Genomic DNA, 17,076 nt, shown 5'->3' on the forward strand with positions numbered 1-17,076 from the left:
CGTATCCACTAAGGCATCCCCTCAGTCTATGAAACCCTTGCTCATCTCTACCTTACTAGTTTGGTGATAGAACCCTTTTCCACGGTGCTGTCTCTCAACTGCAAGCTCCCCAGTGTTGCCTCCATTATTTTTTTCCCATGTAAAGCATTTAGCATAGTCAACTACTGAGCATTTGTTGAATGAATTGTAAACTCAGCGAGCTGCTTCTATGCAAAACACAGTCTTGGTAAGGAATCTCGTTTTTAAAAGCCCTACTACGCATGCCATGCTCGCATATGCACTATGCGATATGTTACTGCAACGCAGTCACTCAGGTTAACGACAGGAACAGCCAGCAGGGCAATCCGCCTCTAAGGAAGGAGTCTGAAATTGCTGTCTTTATTTGCTACCAACATGTTTTTATTGTAAGAAATACAAAAGGTATGGCAAATGGACAAACCACTCTCTGGTTTGGTTTCAACCAATTCGGCTGGCACGCAAGTGAGTCCAATGGATAGTGACATTTGAACAATGGTTTTGAAAGGCAATGAATTCAATGACCAGACAATAAATACATAAGTTTGCGTTCTAGCACCCAGTTAAGACATCCAGTTTCCAAAGGAGTATTGATCTGTAACCCTCCCATTTCCTGCTGGTTTCCTCTCCTGCCCTCTGATATAGAATGAACACTGTAGCTCTCCCTCTCCAGGGAAGTCCCACATTAAGATGCCTACGGGAAACCTGGAGTCACCCCTTACCTGAGCTGCTTTTAAAGATGGACATCTACGAAATCCCCCATGGCTAGAGGTTGTAGCCTTTGGGTGACCCCGACAATCATATGCCTCTACTTTCCCATTCTTTTAAGTGGGAAGGGCTTGGATAAACTGACTAGTATTTTCATCAGGTTCAAGGAAGGGAGCAAAGGCCTTCAGCTCAGGGCTTTGAAGGGGAACTTAGAGATATCTTTCTATCCTTTCCCTCAGGTCCTTTCCCTCTGGAGGGCTGTATGGAGTGACACAGGTCTACTTGGCCCATTCACTTGTTTGCTATATGTAACCTAGGTCATTTTTCTGATGGCTAGTAACCCGGAAAGGTAAGGTTGCCAGAGGAGAGATGCCACATTCACCCTCGAATACAGCACAGGGTTCATAGACCCTTCAGAGAAAGTTCTCAGGTGGACCCCGGCAGGCCAAACCGGCAACTCCATCTAGAGGGCCCAGAAAAGGGCAGAAGCAACATCAACACAAGGACTCCTGCCCACAGGCTTTAAGACCGTGCTCTAGGCAGTGACTTCCCACAGTGCTTCTCTGACCCGCTGAACCCAAAGCACCAAAACAGAGTATTCTGTAGCAGTCTGAGCAAATGGAATGAGAGCAATTATGCACCCGGAGGGAATGCGCACCTGATGTCTGCACCGTGAAATCCAAATAGCAGAACAAGTTTCAAGTATGAAGAAGCGTGGTGAAAGCAGTGCCTGTGGATGGATGGACAGCCTACAGCAGCCTGGAATGTTTGTCTGTTTTTTAACCTGGGACTACAGCCAACAATGAATGCTCCGCATGATGACTGGGTTTAAAGATCAGGATGTACAGAAATATGCTTGAGGGCATTTCTGACTGACATCATGGGTACGTTCTGTGCCCAGCATCTGGTTTTATCTCTTGTTGACTATGGGTAGCCAAAGGCAAAGTGGGGGTGGCGGCCAGGCCTAGGCAGGCATACTTGATGCCGAGAGCATTTCGCGTTGCATACCTGATGCCCAAGTCTCAGCCAAGGAGGTGGGGAGCACCGAAGGGACAGGTCAAGGGTCGTGGTCGGGAGCACCTTGGGGAAGGAAGGACGAGATGCAGGACCTGGTAAGTACAGTGTGAGGATGCTGGACTCTTGGGGCTGGCTTACACAGCCTAGATTGCCATCTAAGGTGTGTGACCTCTACATGATTTCAGTCCGGAAAGTGGCGAGTTCAGTGTCCAAATGAAGACTCCTTTTTACCTTTAAACATTTTCTAGTCTAAGAACAAGTCAAAGGAGAAAGCAGCTTACTGTGTACTACAGCTTTGTTGAGGCCTCTAGAAGCAAGTTTTAACAAGTCCCTATGGGAACACAGAAACAAAACACACCTCACAAAGCAGAACATACTTCTACACATCTAGAAAGGACAACCCCGTAACAGTCTCTACTGTTAACATGCATCCTGGCACTGGCCAGGTCATGCATGGTCATGGCACTGGCGCCCTAACACACACTACTCTTCTATGCCTAACACTTGCCCATTAACCTTCGGTTCAGACCAGAAACAGCAGAAAGGCAACTGGCTTTTGAATGGTTGGGAATCCCTAGGTTTTTATTACCAGGATGGACTGCTTCTGTGTACAGCCAAGTTGCCTGAAATCTGAAAACACAGTCAGGAAGCCTCAAGTCATAAGCCGCCAGTTCTGTTCCTACAGAACACCCCTCATACTGCTCCCTTCTCCACAGTACCATGTATTCCCACCACTGCACAGGACACCTACAGGGGTGGGGGGTGCTAGATTGCTTGGAGCAGCTCTTTTCACACAACCGGACAGGAGGCAGCACCCAGACTCCTGCTCTGCCTAGAGTTCACTGTGCAGGTCACCTGGTACAGTCCCTTAACAAAGGCAACCTCTACATGCTACTTTAACATTTGATATAAATAATGTCACACTATGCTAAACAGACCTCTGCCAGGGGCAACGGCTACAAGTTCCGGTGCTTTGCCTCTTTTAATGTAACGGCACATCTAGACACCAAAAGCATTACGCCTAACCTACTGAAATCTAGCAATCATGTTAAAAACTCACGCAGCATGTTGTGGGTATCACTGAAAATTTTGTTGAAGACTGTGATAAGGGACGTTAAATCCAAGTCCCAACATCTGCCTTTAGTTGCACTTTCGCAGGACTGGTGTGAGGCTTAGCAATAAATAATATACATGAATAATAATAGAAATAACTTATGTAAATGTGGAACTTGATAAAGAATTCCCCATCTGCTAAGTGCTGTTCCAATGCTATTAATTCCATGTGCTAATATATTTATTACTGTTCATAGGAAAAATAATGAGTTAAAAGCAAGAACTGAAATATACAAGAATATATTGCTGCAAATAGGACCACAGTGGAAAGACACTTGACTTGAGGGCTAGTGTCAAGAAATGGATCATTGCTGGGATCTATTTTAATCACCCAGAGACTGATGGTCAAACTCAAGAGATGCCGGCGACCACAGGAATATTGCTGGCTAATATGTGTTATTGCATTCCATAGAACTAAAGATTAGAAAACTTCAAGTAGAGTACAGGGTCGCCGTTCCCCCCCCCCCCCAGCCTTAGCTCCCAAGAGAATCTGGCTGGAACCCTGCCTGAGCTAGAAATTAATAGAGCTACACTTAATTCCTGACTGCTCAGTGCTTGGCTGTGCGTCCCGTTAAAAACACCAATAAAGACATTGTGTGACCTGACGATTCACACGAAAGCTTCCTCCAAATGGGAAAATCCTCTTTCTGTTCAAGGAATAATTTACTCATTACAGGAGAAAAAAAGAAGAAAGTAGAAAGTACAGGGTTTTACACACTTTTGCCAACTGAAGTAGAAGGATTTTTTTTTTTAAAAAAAAATGAAACATCTTCAGGGGTATTTTTTTTCACCATGCATTTATCAGGATAGAAAAACAGAAATTATACATTTTAACTAACCAACCCCCCCCTCCCCAAAAAGAGCAAAACTTTGAGTGAGAGACACTTGATATAGGGCTTGCAGAATAGCAACCCTCGTCTCTACACTGGGGTTAGCTAGCGAGTAGCAAGCAAACTGTAATTATTGTCCGAGGACAACTATGTGCTTTTCGAGCACCCTGCTTCCCAAGATGGCACTGCACATGGCTCTGAGATGCAGCGGGTCACTGGTCCTCCCACAACATCCTGCTGGATCCAGATCCGCTGCCCCACACCCCTGTCATTCAGCCGGGGTGGGGGGTGGGGGTGGGATCAGGTTCAGGAACTCCAGCATGGTGGTAGAGAGCACAAACCGGTGTGTGTGTGTGTGTGTGTGTGTGTGAGTGTGTGTGAGTGTGTGTGTGTGTGAGAGTGTGTGTGTGTGTATGTATGGTGTGTATGTGGTGTGTGTGTGGTGTGTATGTATGGTATGTATGTATGTGGTGTGTGTGTGGTGTGTATGTGGTGTATGTGTGTGTGTGTGTGTGTCTTAACCTGAGATCTGCTTCAATGAGAGCAGAGGGTTGAAAGGACCAAAGAGTTCTCAGTGCCTTGAGCACCTGGTCTGTGTAGCTTTTTGATTCCGTGTAAATAACTGAGGCCTGCCTGCCTGTCTTTCTGGAGTGAAGTCAAGCAGGCTCTGTGTGTGTGTGCGTCTGTCACTCATGAGGAATAAACTGCTTTCTGCAGCCGTGAGCCCACAGAAACTGAAATACTGTGTCTGTTCATCCCCAGTGTACTGTTACTACTGGTTCAGGGGGGCTGGGTCTCTGAGGGGGAAAAAAGGTGAATTTAAAATGTAGTATAAAAGTGACTTCGAGAGTAGAAAAACCAAAGCCTTATGCACATTCCTTTCTAAGCTGTTATGTTCATATGTATATAAAACCCAAAGTTTAGGAGTTGGAATTTAAGAGTTTGCACTTGGGTTTTGTCATTTCTAAGGAAACTGTCCTGATCACAGATGGTTTCAGGGAAGTTTTTTTAGTTGTATGTCCTAGAACTGCAATTAATTTGAGTGTATCAAAAATGTCCCTTAAGTAATTGTAAAGGCCTGGGTGAGGGCTAAAGAGGTGGGAATATCCTACTGGATGTCCGTTCAGTTAACCAACTTGCCGAAAACCCTAGAAGGAAGCATCAGAAAGAAGTAGTTTGGTACTTCATTAGGAGGATTTGAAAAATCAAACTGAGGAAAACCAGTCAAAATGGAACCCCTCTCTTTCAGAAGACAGGAGGTCAAAGGGGTAGTTTCAGCTTATTTCCTTAAACAAGAACAAAACCAAAACCAAGACTGAGTTGGGGTTGCTTGAGCTACGCAATCCTAGCTTGAAGAGGCGGGAGGCAGCAGGTGCCAGCCAGGCCTGGCCTGCATAACTGGACGGAACCCATCTATAGGAAGGCAGCTGGTAGGAGATGAAGGCCTATGTTCTCATGGGTCTGAGGGACCACTATTACTAATCATTCCAGGACTTACGGCTTCGATTGCTTTCCCATTGTGAGGATGAATGTATGAGCACCTTTCACGGGAAGCCCACGGATGTGAGCATGAACATTACAGAGGACTGCTTTTTTTTTTTTTTTTTAATTTTTTTGGATAAGGCTTATATAAGCTGTCCATCCTCAGCCTGCACGAGAGGCAAAAGCCTTTTAAATTTTTATTTATTTTTTAATAGTGTATATATAGTGAGTATAGCTTCAGATAGCTGTTCTCTTCTTATGAATTGAGGGAGGAGTGCCAGCAATTTCTGTGCACCCCTACAGAATGTGTATTTTGACATACCCAGCCCATAAGTGCTGAAATTTTTCTTAGAATATACTTAAAGGCAAACGTATATGGCTAGAAACACATGGAAAATTTAAAATGACCTTTCAATATACGGTTCCTACTTTTTTGGTATTTTTTAAAGATTTGGAAATTATACAATGTCTTTCATTTCCTGTCACAAGCAGGCAAGTATTATTCTGATGGCTATCAGTATGTGCTAACACAAGCGTCACACTGGGATGGGGACTTTTAATGTTATTCTTTTCTGAACTCTACTGTAATGTGACAAAAATGTGCTTTAAGAAAATGTGAGCCACTTCTGTGCTTCTCATAAAAAATAGTCAGCCGGCATGGTGGTGCATGCCTTGAGTCCTAGCGGGTAGATCTACACGAGTTCGAGGCTAGCCTGGTCTACACAGTGAGTTCCAGGATAGCCAGGGCTACACAGAGAAACCCCGTCTCAGGAAAAACAAAACCAAGACAAAAAACAAAAACAAAATCGTGTTTTCTCCAGAAGAGCAGTTCTTTGGACAGAAGACTGAAACAACTGTGATGTTAGAAAGTTGACATGATTTAACTCCTGCAACGAGAATGGCTGTGACTGGCTTTAATAGTGACAGCTTTTAAGAGAGCAGCTATGGTTACTTAAAAAACAAGCTTAGGACATACTTTAAAATTCAAAATGTTTGCTATTGACTTCCTCAAACAAGTTGGCTAGCGCCCCGTTGCAGGCCGGAGGCACACACACCTTTCTATTTAAAGGAAAGTACTGTCTTTGAGATAGCAGCACCCAGTACATCCTGGAGTCTTCATTTATACTTAGAATGACCACGTGGCGATTCTATTTTTTAACTGAGCTTCTGAGCTGTTTTTAGTAAATCACTTGAGGCTAAATTCAAGTCTACCGGTCAGAGTGGGTCCTGAGAGAAAAATCATGAAAATCTGGGGGTGCAGAAATGGCCCCAAGCTAACTGAACAGTTCCTCCATTGCTTGAATGTCTGTCTTCTTTAAAGAGGGACCAAGTAGGAGGCTGCAGCCCACTGGGTGCTCTCAGGTACTTAGGGACTGTGTTTCTAAGGCTGGCTGGCTAGAACTCCTTGCCTGTGATGGTTTGGGGGCCTAACTGGAGAACCGGCCTCAAATCCTTTAAGAGGTTGTTAGAATTGCAGCCGGTCCTATAAATGCTGGAGTCTTTGGAACCAAACACTGAACGGAAGCTACCAGGCATAATCTTGCACTACTCCTACCGAAAGCTGCTTCAGCAGATCCTCAGGCAGTAGGGTCTCATCAGTGAAATCACTGGATAGATTCTGACAAAGGCATGTGAATGGACGAGGCCGTATAAGGATGCGCTGGGTAAACTCTTCAGTCTACTATATGCTTCTCTGTGCTACTAAGGACCCTAATGGCAAGTCTCCTTATGTGAAAATTGGGGTTCAGAGGTGTGAGCCCGATGTAGAGACATATATCCAGAGAGCACCTATAAGGACGAAGAGCTGGGGCAGAGATGTGAAGTCAGATATGCTGGGGTGCCCTTTCCGCACCATCCCTTGCACAATATGCCAAGTTTCTATTACCCAAATGTTTATGCTTTGAAAATACTACTCTAAGCCAGGGGTGGGGTGAGGGCGACAGCTCATGCCTTTAGTCCAAGCACACTAGAGACAGAGGCAGAGGAAGGATCTCTGAGTTTAAGGCTAGACTGGTATACTGAGCAAGTTCCAGGACAGCCAGGGCTACATAGAGAAACCCTGTCTAGAAAAGCCAAAACAAACAAACTAACCAACCAATCAAACAAACCCAAAAGCCAAACACATAAACACACACAAACACACACAAATCTAAAAAACCAAAATCAACCTCCCACTACCCCACCTCCCCAAAAGCCAAAACAAAACTATTTAGAAATGAAGTTAAACTCTATACTTGAAAACTCTAGAGAATACGGGAAGATTCCGGTTTAGAAGAGCTGTATTTTTTCTTGAGCAAAGCTAAGGAAAACAACTTTTTTTCCTTTCTTTCTTTTTCTTTTTTCTTTTTTGGCTAAAGCGAAACCCTCAAAATTATTTTCACTTTAGCACATGGATGCTAAAATAAAATGGACTAGGCCTTGATGTAGTGAGTTTTATGTTCCATTTCCAGGTTCTAGCAAAAATGTCTCTATTGTGGGCCTTGTTCAATGACAAGGCAGAAAACTCACCCTCCAAGTGGGACCTAGAGTAGACTTTTGTCCCAGAGGCTCTGGGCTGATTTCTGTCTCAGGTTTGACAGTGTTGACAGCACAGCCTAGTGCTGGAATGACCAAGTGCAGAATATTTTCGCGGCCTATCTTCTGTCTTTTTAAATTTTGCTTTTGGAAAAAAAAAATCCTGTTCCTTGAGATACTGAATAGGAAGAATGTAATGTCATAAAAAAAAAAAATCCCAACCTCCAAAGCTCTCAGGAAAGACATCAAATTCTTCTCCATACAAAGCAATCACATGCACCTTTCAGCGGCAAAGAACCCAGTAAGGCTCCATAATATATATAAACACCATCTGAAGCCTATCCTACTGTGTGAAAGAAACATCAGCTGCCCTTTCAGAGTTCTACACTGAAACAAGATCTACCTTTTACTCACATGCACTCAGACACGATTCAAAACGCAGCTGAACTCCCCCCAAAGCTGCTTTTCTACACATTCTACGGAGCGGGGCCAGCTTAGCACTCAGCCGCGGATAATAAGGCAAAGGTGGCATGGACTGTACAGGACCCAGAGAGAACAGTGAAGTACAGTTGTTTACAGGCTAGGTTAGCTCTGCAGAGAGCAGGGCTCAGCACGAGGCACCAGAAAAAAAAAAAAAAAAAAAAAAAAAACCACATCCTGGGGAATGGACAGAGAGGTCACTTTAGAGAGTAAATAGTTATCTCTAAAAGAGGGGAAAAGGCGTTCCCTCAGACATTACTTACAACATACACTATAGAAATAGGAGACACCGAGTGACAGTTGGTTGCGATCTATGTGCTGGGTGCACGCAGAGCAAGCATTCTGCGCTGCCTACGGGACCTTGGTGATGGCGTGTGGGAAGACTGCGGAATCAGAGCCATTTGCCCAAAGCCAGGCCCTCTGCAAAGCATTCGGTTAAAGACGGTATGACGGCAATTGGCTGGGGGCAGCTGGGCGATCTCTCATTAACAAGGCAATCGCAGGAATATTAATTAGAAGCCGTGGTGGTAGGTGGAGAGAGCTAAATGGTGCTCCTATCTCTAGTCAGAGCAGGAAGCGGTTCCCTAAAACCAAGAACAAAGTAACAAGAGATGCAAGGAAAGGATAACATTTCAAACCAGAGAACATAGGCACTCGATCTTTAAAACCTACCTGAGGTACACTCACTCTTTAAATCTATCGCAAGTAATAAGATGCTTATAGCATCTTTCCCAAAAGAAACAATTAAGTACTTACTGTACTGCATACAGCACTCAGGACACATAAGTTCAGCTTTCCAAAGAGTAAATAGAAGAATCTATCCCTTAAACAGTCACTTGAAAGATACTGGGGTTCCCCTCCCCCTTTTGTGGCATCTAAACCTTTATTGTTTATTGCTAGCAAAAGCTTTTGGACAGGAAGGAAATGCTGAGGACTTAGGCTCGCTCACCTTCCTCACTGGACAAGACTCCACTGTGAATCACCTTTCACTGAACAAGCCCTCGTAACTATCAGTCACCTCTACTCTTTCTTTAAAATTCATTTATTCTTCTTGTCTACGAAAAAGTAACACTTTACGAGATCAGGGATCTTTCTCTCTCCCTTCCCCCGTCTCTTACACACACACACACACACACACACACACACACACACACACACACACACACACTCACAAGTACCAAAGCAGGCCCAGCAGCTGCAGGCAGATTACATCATAACTCCGCTGGGCCTGGATCCCCATTCTACACTGGCAGCATTCAAGGTTAGAAAACGAAATGGCAGCACAATTGGTCAGCAGCTTCTCTTCTGGAAGTCTTCCAGGTTCTTGAAACAGACAGACAAACAAACACGTGTATGAACGTAAAGCTGCAATCGCTCTTGCATTGATCTCTGAACAGTAAACTAGGTGGTTTCCTTGGTGAGGCAGAGCCCACCCAGAAGCTGGCAGCTAGAAGGGTCCTCAGCCAGCAGTCTGTAACTGCTCTGCAAGGCTTGCCTGGGGGACACCAGTGTGTTCAGATGACGAGCTAGCGGCATCCCCGGGGAGCCTCAGGCTGTGTTCAGCTCCGAGGTGCTCTGGCTGGACGACAGGTGAGAATGCAGGTTGTCCTTGTATCTCTCCAGGTCTTGGAAGTACGGGTGATTCAGGGCGCCATAAGCGGATATTCTTTTAGCTGGATTAAACGTCAAGCATTTCTGCAACCAAGAGAACATGTGGTGTGAAACCTATCTCGGCAAATAATGTGCGTGAACGCTGCACCTTGGGGACACAGTCTTGGAAAAGGCGGCTAAAATTTCTCCACAGTTCTGCTGGAGGAGCAAAATCACCAGCAGGACAGTGAACTAAATTAAACAGCAGGACGATCAATGCGGCGGCCGTAAAAATAATTACTCTGATTACCTGATATCTGACCTTCTGGAATTACGACTTATTCAAGGGTTGAATACTTTCGGCAGGCTGGGAGGAAGAGTCTCTCTCACCTTTCTTCAGGTTGCCCTTGACCACATAACTGACCTAGGCCTTCGATCATGCTTCTATTTGCCTCCATGAGGAAACATGGCTCGAGGTTCTGCTGCCTCTCTGGCCTTGGCAGCAGGGACCGAACCCAGGGCCTTGTGCTTGCTAGGCAAGCGCTCTACCACTGAGCTATATCCCCAACCTCCACACACATGTTTTGATTGGCCCGCAGTCTGAATCAAGAGTACACGCTCCTAATTCAGGAGGTTAATAACAGACTTATTACTCACTGGGCTCTGACTCCAAGAGCAGAGCAGTGACAAGGAAGGGCCTTCTGTGTCTGAAGGAGGGACATTATGCACAATGAGGAGTTTGAGTTTCAAAATACAAAGGTGCTTGTTTTTTTTTAAAGGGAAAAAGAAACCCCTTCATTTTAAGTATGAGTATACGTGTCTCTGTGTGTAGGAATGTGTACATGAACCCAGGTGCCTGTGGGGCCCAAATATTGTCTCTGGGGCTGGAGTTACAGGCTGTTGTAAGTTTCTTGATACAGGTCCTGGGAATTGACCTTGGACCTTCTGCAAAAATGATACATATTCTTGAGAGCTGAGACACCTCTCCAGCTCTAGGATCTTAGTTTTTAATGGGATATCTTATATGTGAATGGCACACAAAATACTTATTCAGTAAATCAATCACTACAAGTATCATTAGTTGGTTCTCTGGGGGGAGAGTTTTGCAAAGATGTGACTAGCACGTTGCTTCAAGTGGCACGAAACTTTAAGGGAGGAAACGAGAGTTTTCGTGTCAAGAAGCTTAGGCCCAAGGAACCTGGAGTCTTTCTGTGTCCAAATACGCCTTCAAAATAAGGCGTTGAGAGCTGGGTTAGAAAGACAGTGCGGAATCGAAAACCACCAGCAGGAAACAGAATCCACTGAAAAGAGTACAGCCTCCCATGTCACGTGGTTGAGGGTTGAAACACTGCTTGTCATGCTGTCCCAATGGCACAAGCCGACAACGTTCCAGGAACTTACCAGAAGGAGGTCTTTGCCTAGCTCGTCGATGTCTGTCACAAACTTCTCGATGGGTTGGGCAGATTTGGAGTGAAAAGCCTGTCTGGGAAGAGCAACATCCCTAGGCCAGTCTTCTTCTCCTGGGAGTCCGATGACGCTAGAGAAGAACCAGACGGGAGTGTGAGCACTAGTAAGCACGCGGAGACCTTCCTTACCATAGCTCAGAGCGGGCAAATGCTATAGGGCAGCATGGGGAGAACCTCACCTTGTGACAGAAAGGACTTCTCATTTACCCTACTGCCACACCGCACAAACTCAGGGGATACCACCACAAGCTTCACCGAGGGAAGTCTGACAGACGCAGCAGATGCCCAATGGAAGGGGTGCATGTGAATGGCACTTCTGTAGCCAGGGGTAAGTCCTGGCGTGGCGATGGGGCGGGGTGTGCCCCACGGTGTAAGTCCGGGTGTATTGACGGCAGGGTCTGCTATTCAGAAGGCTGCTCACCTGGACATACAGTACCCTCACCTACATCTGAAGCTTTGCTTTGTGTTCTGATACAATAGCTCTGTGAAGACGTGTTTTCCCGAAGCTCAACCAGCTCGGCTTACGACTACACGCATTACGTTGGCTAAGGCTCTTAAGTTAAAGCATAATTTTTCTAAACCGTTACATAAATTAGACTCAATAGTAGGGTTAAGAAGTACATCAGGCCTGTTTTATACAAGCACCGTGTAACAGTCTCTCAGAGTGAGAAATACAGTCAGTTAAAAGGGGGATCATTTAGAGTTCCCCTGACTACCATCCTGGGGTCAGAAACGTGGAGGAAACAGCAAGCCGTAACAGGAGCTCATGCTTTGGAAAGAGGCAGATGTGGCTTTGAACTCAGCACCTGCACTTAACTGACAGGTAAGGACAAATTACATGACTATGAGCTCTGGTGTCTTTATGTACGTGACAGTGGTAATTGCTGGTTACAACGAGGGTTGGCAGTAATTTATTGAAACGGGACATTATAGTCCCTGGAACACAGTACATGCAGCCAATATCCACTTGTTACTTATTAATGGTAAGCAGGTGGCCCTATGTGATTTATCCACATGTAGTATTACTTATAGTTTATGTATAGGTGCTAAGTGTATTTGGACCGTGCACTGACTCTGTGTAATAACTCTGAACTGAAAAAACAGTGGACAGGATATATAGCAATTAAATGGCGCTGGCCTGAATTAAGGTCCTGCTCTGTACTTCCTGATGCGCAGGCCCAGAAGGCGTGGTCATAAGCATCTTTTAGGAAGGGAGGTAGTAAATGTCACAGGACCTACAGCGCATTGCCACTGTTCCCTCCCCTTTACAGAGCCCAGGTTACAGACCTCCCAGGAAAGAACAGCTTCACCATTGCCAGTGCACATGCCCCCGGGTGTTGAGGCAAGACACTAACTTTGTCCCCACTGGGCATCTGCAGACAGTCACAGTCCTCAGGCATACAAAGACCCATGGATACACTTCCTGGATCGATGAGCAAACTCACAACTCGGGCAACATACAATTGTTGGGTCTATAGTGGGCAACGAAGGGGTAAAAATATCATGATAACCATGAAAGGTAACCCAGGGATGGGTGTGGAAAGAACGGGATACGGCAGAGGAGGAAAGAAGACTTCTTACAGACAGTTTGAAATGTCTTCCCTTTTATACAAGGGCTTTATTTAGTACATCCTCATCATCCGTCACTTAGCAGCCGATTATAATGGTGCCTAGAATTTAAATCACTTTACTGACAGCATCTTTCCTTTTGAGACGGTGTTCACTACGCATCCCAGGCTGGTTTCAAGCTCAGAATCCTTCTGCCTCAGCCTCCTGAGTGTTATTAGCTCAGAACATACCCATAGACTTGAAATCTTACGAATAGAGCCATCAGAAGCCAAACAGTTTCAGAGAAACAGTCTGTCTGATATGTAAATATGTATTAACTACACATAATGCACGATGGGTACATACATACATACATACATACATACATACATACATACATACATACATACAAATAAAACTCAATAGGCTGAGCCTATTGTCCTTTCTGACTCCTATAAAAAGCTGTGAGAGACATACAGGTCAGGAGTGCCACCTCACTGCAGGGATGGAGAGACAGAAGAATGAGGAAGGAGGACGCCTGCCTAGGTCACACGCCGTTCGCCCAGTCTCGGTTCTCTGTACTCCATTGTATAGAAACGTCAGACGACCGGCAGGGCACAGGATCTATCAACAGCTGTGGTGGAAGTAATCTTTTAAGTGGTTTAGCAGTGAGTGACACTAGGGTGCAGCATTGTCCCTTTATCTGTCGGGAGCGCCGTGCAGAGAAATGAAGCAAAGCCAGAGTCCATGGAGTTGTAGTCTAAAGGCACCAAACACACAAGGATTTCTAGCTGTTTTCCTGCTAGCTACGTGGGAGTGTCAGGCCTTGGCCAAAAGTCACGCAGGCTTTCCCACGGGACAGGCAAAATGTCCCTTCTGTCCTACCACATTGGCTTCATGGTCTGAGGGTCCACGGACTGTATGCTGGAGGTGGTTAGGAAATCCCATGAGATATGAGGAAGAGAGAGCCAGTGATGGTCTCACATGCCACCAAGATCGCCCTTTCCTTTCGACAGGGCCATACTAGAACATTTACGTTCCCGGATCCCTCTTTGCCGATCGCATGGGTACAGGACACGTTCCACAGTCTCAGGGGAAATTATACGAGTCCAGTGGTTAGCGACAGAGGTTTGCCATGCACAGGCAGGGTAACAAGAGCTTGGCAGAGAAAGTGTCCACTTTGTAGGGCTATCAGTCGAGGAGGTTCTGGGCCTGGGAAATCCGCAGACCAGACCAGACCAGACCAGACCAGACCAGACCAGACCAGACCAGACCAGACCAAACCAACAACAACAAAACAGAACACCTCCCCAATGTACAAATCAAAGCCAGAGAATGTTCTTTCAGTTTCGAAGCACTGGGAACAGATTCCAGTTCCTGAGAGAACCTCAGCTTTGGGTTGGGTTCCAGGCTTGAGCAGTCACAGTTAAACAGGCCATTCTGTAGGGGCACTATCTGGATGAGGGCCGAGGGTTTTAAATTCCATGAAAAGCACTTGCGATGGAGACTGATAAAAGTGTTAGCGGTGGTGATTTTTAGCCAGGGCCCCATCTCTTTCCATTTTTACCTCTCTTGGGGTGGGGACCGGGCAAAAGCCCACATCCAAAAGGGATGCCACGCAGCACACCTTGCGAGAAGAGAGGCCCCGGCTACATTCTAGTGACATGAAAGCCCGCGCATCCTCACATGCACAAACATGTAGGTACAAATGAAGTTTGCAAATCACTGGAGAGTGATGGAACAGACAGCCGGAAGCGGTGGGTGAGCCCGAGAACAGACTGCACGGAGAAACTGGAGCCCCTTCCATCAATCGGGCAAAAAAAAATTAAGAGCTGGGCATGGTGCAGTGAACCCACTGTAGGGCCCTTCGTGTGACTTCCTCTCACAAATTTCTCAGCCACAGACTAAGATGAGAACCTACCCTTCATTCCCTATTTTGGTGTTCTGGGGTGGGCGATGTGACTGCCTAGCGTTCTGTCCTCGGCTGTGGAATGCAAAACAAAACGAACGGGAACAATCGGGGATTCTCAACAGGAACTGGATGTAGGTCTATTTGGTCTTTGGGGTCCTAAGCCACCGAGTGTCCCATCTCTTACGAGAGGTAAATTTGATGCGATTGCAAGCGGGATAACACATCTGCACCATGGAGCGGGGGGCTCTCAGAGCTCAGCCAAGCTTGGAGAAGCAGCAAAGACCCACCCAGGCAGCACGAAAGCATTCAGGGCACAGCATCGAGGCTATGCGTCGTGACCGGCCCCCACGTGACACAGCTCTTCTACCTTGTCCCCGCTTGTCACACAACCAGTCAGACTGTCTGCAGCAGCAGCTTGGAGCAAGAAAAGACAGGAGAGAAAGAAGAACATCAGAGGAAAGCCACGGCAAATGTCTCATGTGGTGGACGGTTTTTAAGTATTACTTACTCCAAGATTTTCCCTAGTTGATCCACGTCTGAACTTCCACGAAAAAGAGGCCTGCAAGAAAAAGAGAACATCTTCAAACCAGGCATTTCTTGAAATCACATCCCAACAGTCTGTCATTATTAGCATTGTTCATCAGAGAGCAAAATGCCCTTTCCTGATGGAGGAAGAATGTGATCGTCCCTCTCTGGTCAAGGGAGGCTTTCTTTGTACTTCCCTTGCTGCGGCAGGGCTTGTCCTGTTTGCTGTGCTATCCCATGTTCAGAACTGTATCGTGCTTGCAGCCATTTGCAGCCACAAGGCTACCGCACTGTCTATAGGCCCAGCTTTTAGAGTTCAGCATAAGTTTGCAATAAGGCGGAGTCCATCTTGGTCTGAGCCTCCCACTAAAGGTATGTGGGAGTCCCGAGGCTCACACCCAGGGCACTTCCTTGCAAGCCTCTTTCTTATCTATCCCGGATCCTGGGGCATTCAACTTCCTTTCCCTTGGTACTGTAGCTGCTAACCGTCACATGTTCTGAGGCAACTGTGCCCTGTCCTGAACTCAAAGCTGTCCTTATCTACAGCAACCATTTCATGGGCAATGAAATAAACTCCCTTTGTGACATTTCTGGTGTTTACCCAAGTAGACCAAATATTCCTTTGAGGGTGAGGACATCTGTAGCTTCCTCCGTAAGTTTTGCCCTAATTCTTTCCCCTAAGTGACACACAGTTATCATTATTTATTATAACCTCACATCTGTAGCACACAGGTAAATCTCAACTCTCCTTTAATTTTTGTATATTTTTGAGTCAGAGCCTCTCCCTTCAAAGCCCACTCTTGCCTGGTGTTCATTATATGGACTCAAGGTAACCTCAAACGCACCATCCTCCTGCCTCAGATTCCCTAGTGCCAAGCCACTGTAACTGGCTCTGTTAATACTAATCTACTTAAAATATCTATGATTACCATCAAGAATTATATTCTTACTCTATCATATATTAAATTATATAAAGTGTGCATGTGTTGATGGCAACAAACCCCACATATTAGAAGAGTGCACTCCATTACTGAGGCTGCTACACACTAGCCCTTAACGGGTCTCAAAAAACAGCCAAGTAAAAGGGGAAGATGCGTCCTGAAGCCTGAGTGGAGCATCTCACGGTTATGTTGGTTATGCTGGAATCCTTTCTCTCAGCTCAGTTCTCTGCAGCTAAGCCACTGGGGAGAAGCAGCAGGGGGCCCTGCGAGGGGGTAATTCAGAGGATCCTGGCATTTCACCAGCTAGCGCTATGGGATCCTGCAATCAGATTGCTCTCTGAATTTCCACGGAGCCTTTAAATTCTTGCTCCACTTCAACAAGAAACAAAGCAACCCACCAGCTAACACTCACTGCACACCCACTTGCTGCCGCTACGGTTCGAGTGTGGGTGTCGGGCAACCCTGGGAAGAGGTGGAGGGAATGGGACGGATGCTCTAAGAGGAGGGAAGATGTGTTTCCTCCCCGTTTGGAAGCAGAGCATCTTATCTTCACTAGCTAGGGGTCCTGCTGGCTTTACCCTAGGCTTCTCAGCTTTAAGCACAGTGCACGATAAAGTCCTGCTGTTTATAAAACACTACTCAGTCTAAGGGTAGTATTACAACTATCAGAGTAAGAAAATGATCATCTTGGATCCTTAAGCCACGCCTTTTGGACCCAATCTTTTGTACATATTTAATTTGTGTTGTTCAAAGTACCAAATACACAGTTTTTAGAACTAATTTTTATTTTCTCCCAAAACGTTTGCTTAATATCTGAGTAAATCATGACATTATGAAAGCAAAGTCTGAATGGCATTGTGAGAATTAGGAATACATAACTGACCCCCGGTTTAGTAAACCCGTGTTTCGAATGGCTTGAATGTCAGGGGTCCCAG

The 17,076-nt window shown here is 45.8% G+C and overlaps 1 protein-coding gene across 6 annotated transcripts in view; it reads right to left on the bottom strand.

The window, feature by feature from the left end:
• Positions 1–377: 377 nt before the first annotated feature.
• The window catches only part of Cdk6 (cyclin-dependent kinase 6), a 192,349-nt gene continuing 175,650 nt past the window's right edge, over positions 378–17,076 (bottom strand). For 4 of the 6 annotated variants that reach the window (XM_006236021.4, XM_006236019.5, XM_063285393.1 and 1 more), the window contains exons 6-8: positions 15,184–15,234; positions 11,151–11,286; positions 378–9,854 (exon numbers count right to left, since the gene is read on the bottom strand). In XM_006236021.4, the coding sequence (XP_006236083.1) occupies positions 9,708–9,854; positions 11,151–11,286; positions 15,184–15,234 (334 nt within the window). In that variant the 3' untranslated portion in view covers positions 378–9,707. 6 annotated transcript variants of the gene reach the window in all.

Source organism: Rattus norvegicus, chromosome 4 (assembly GCF_036323735.1).
Source record: "Rattus norvegicus strain BN/NHsdMcwi chromosome 4, GRCr8, whole genome shotgun sequence".
Classification (NCBI taxonomy): Eukaryota; Metazoa; Chordata; class Mammalia; order Rodentia; family Muridae; genus Rattus; species Rattus norvegicus.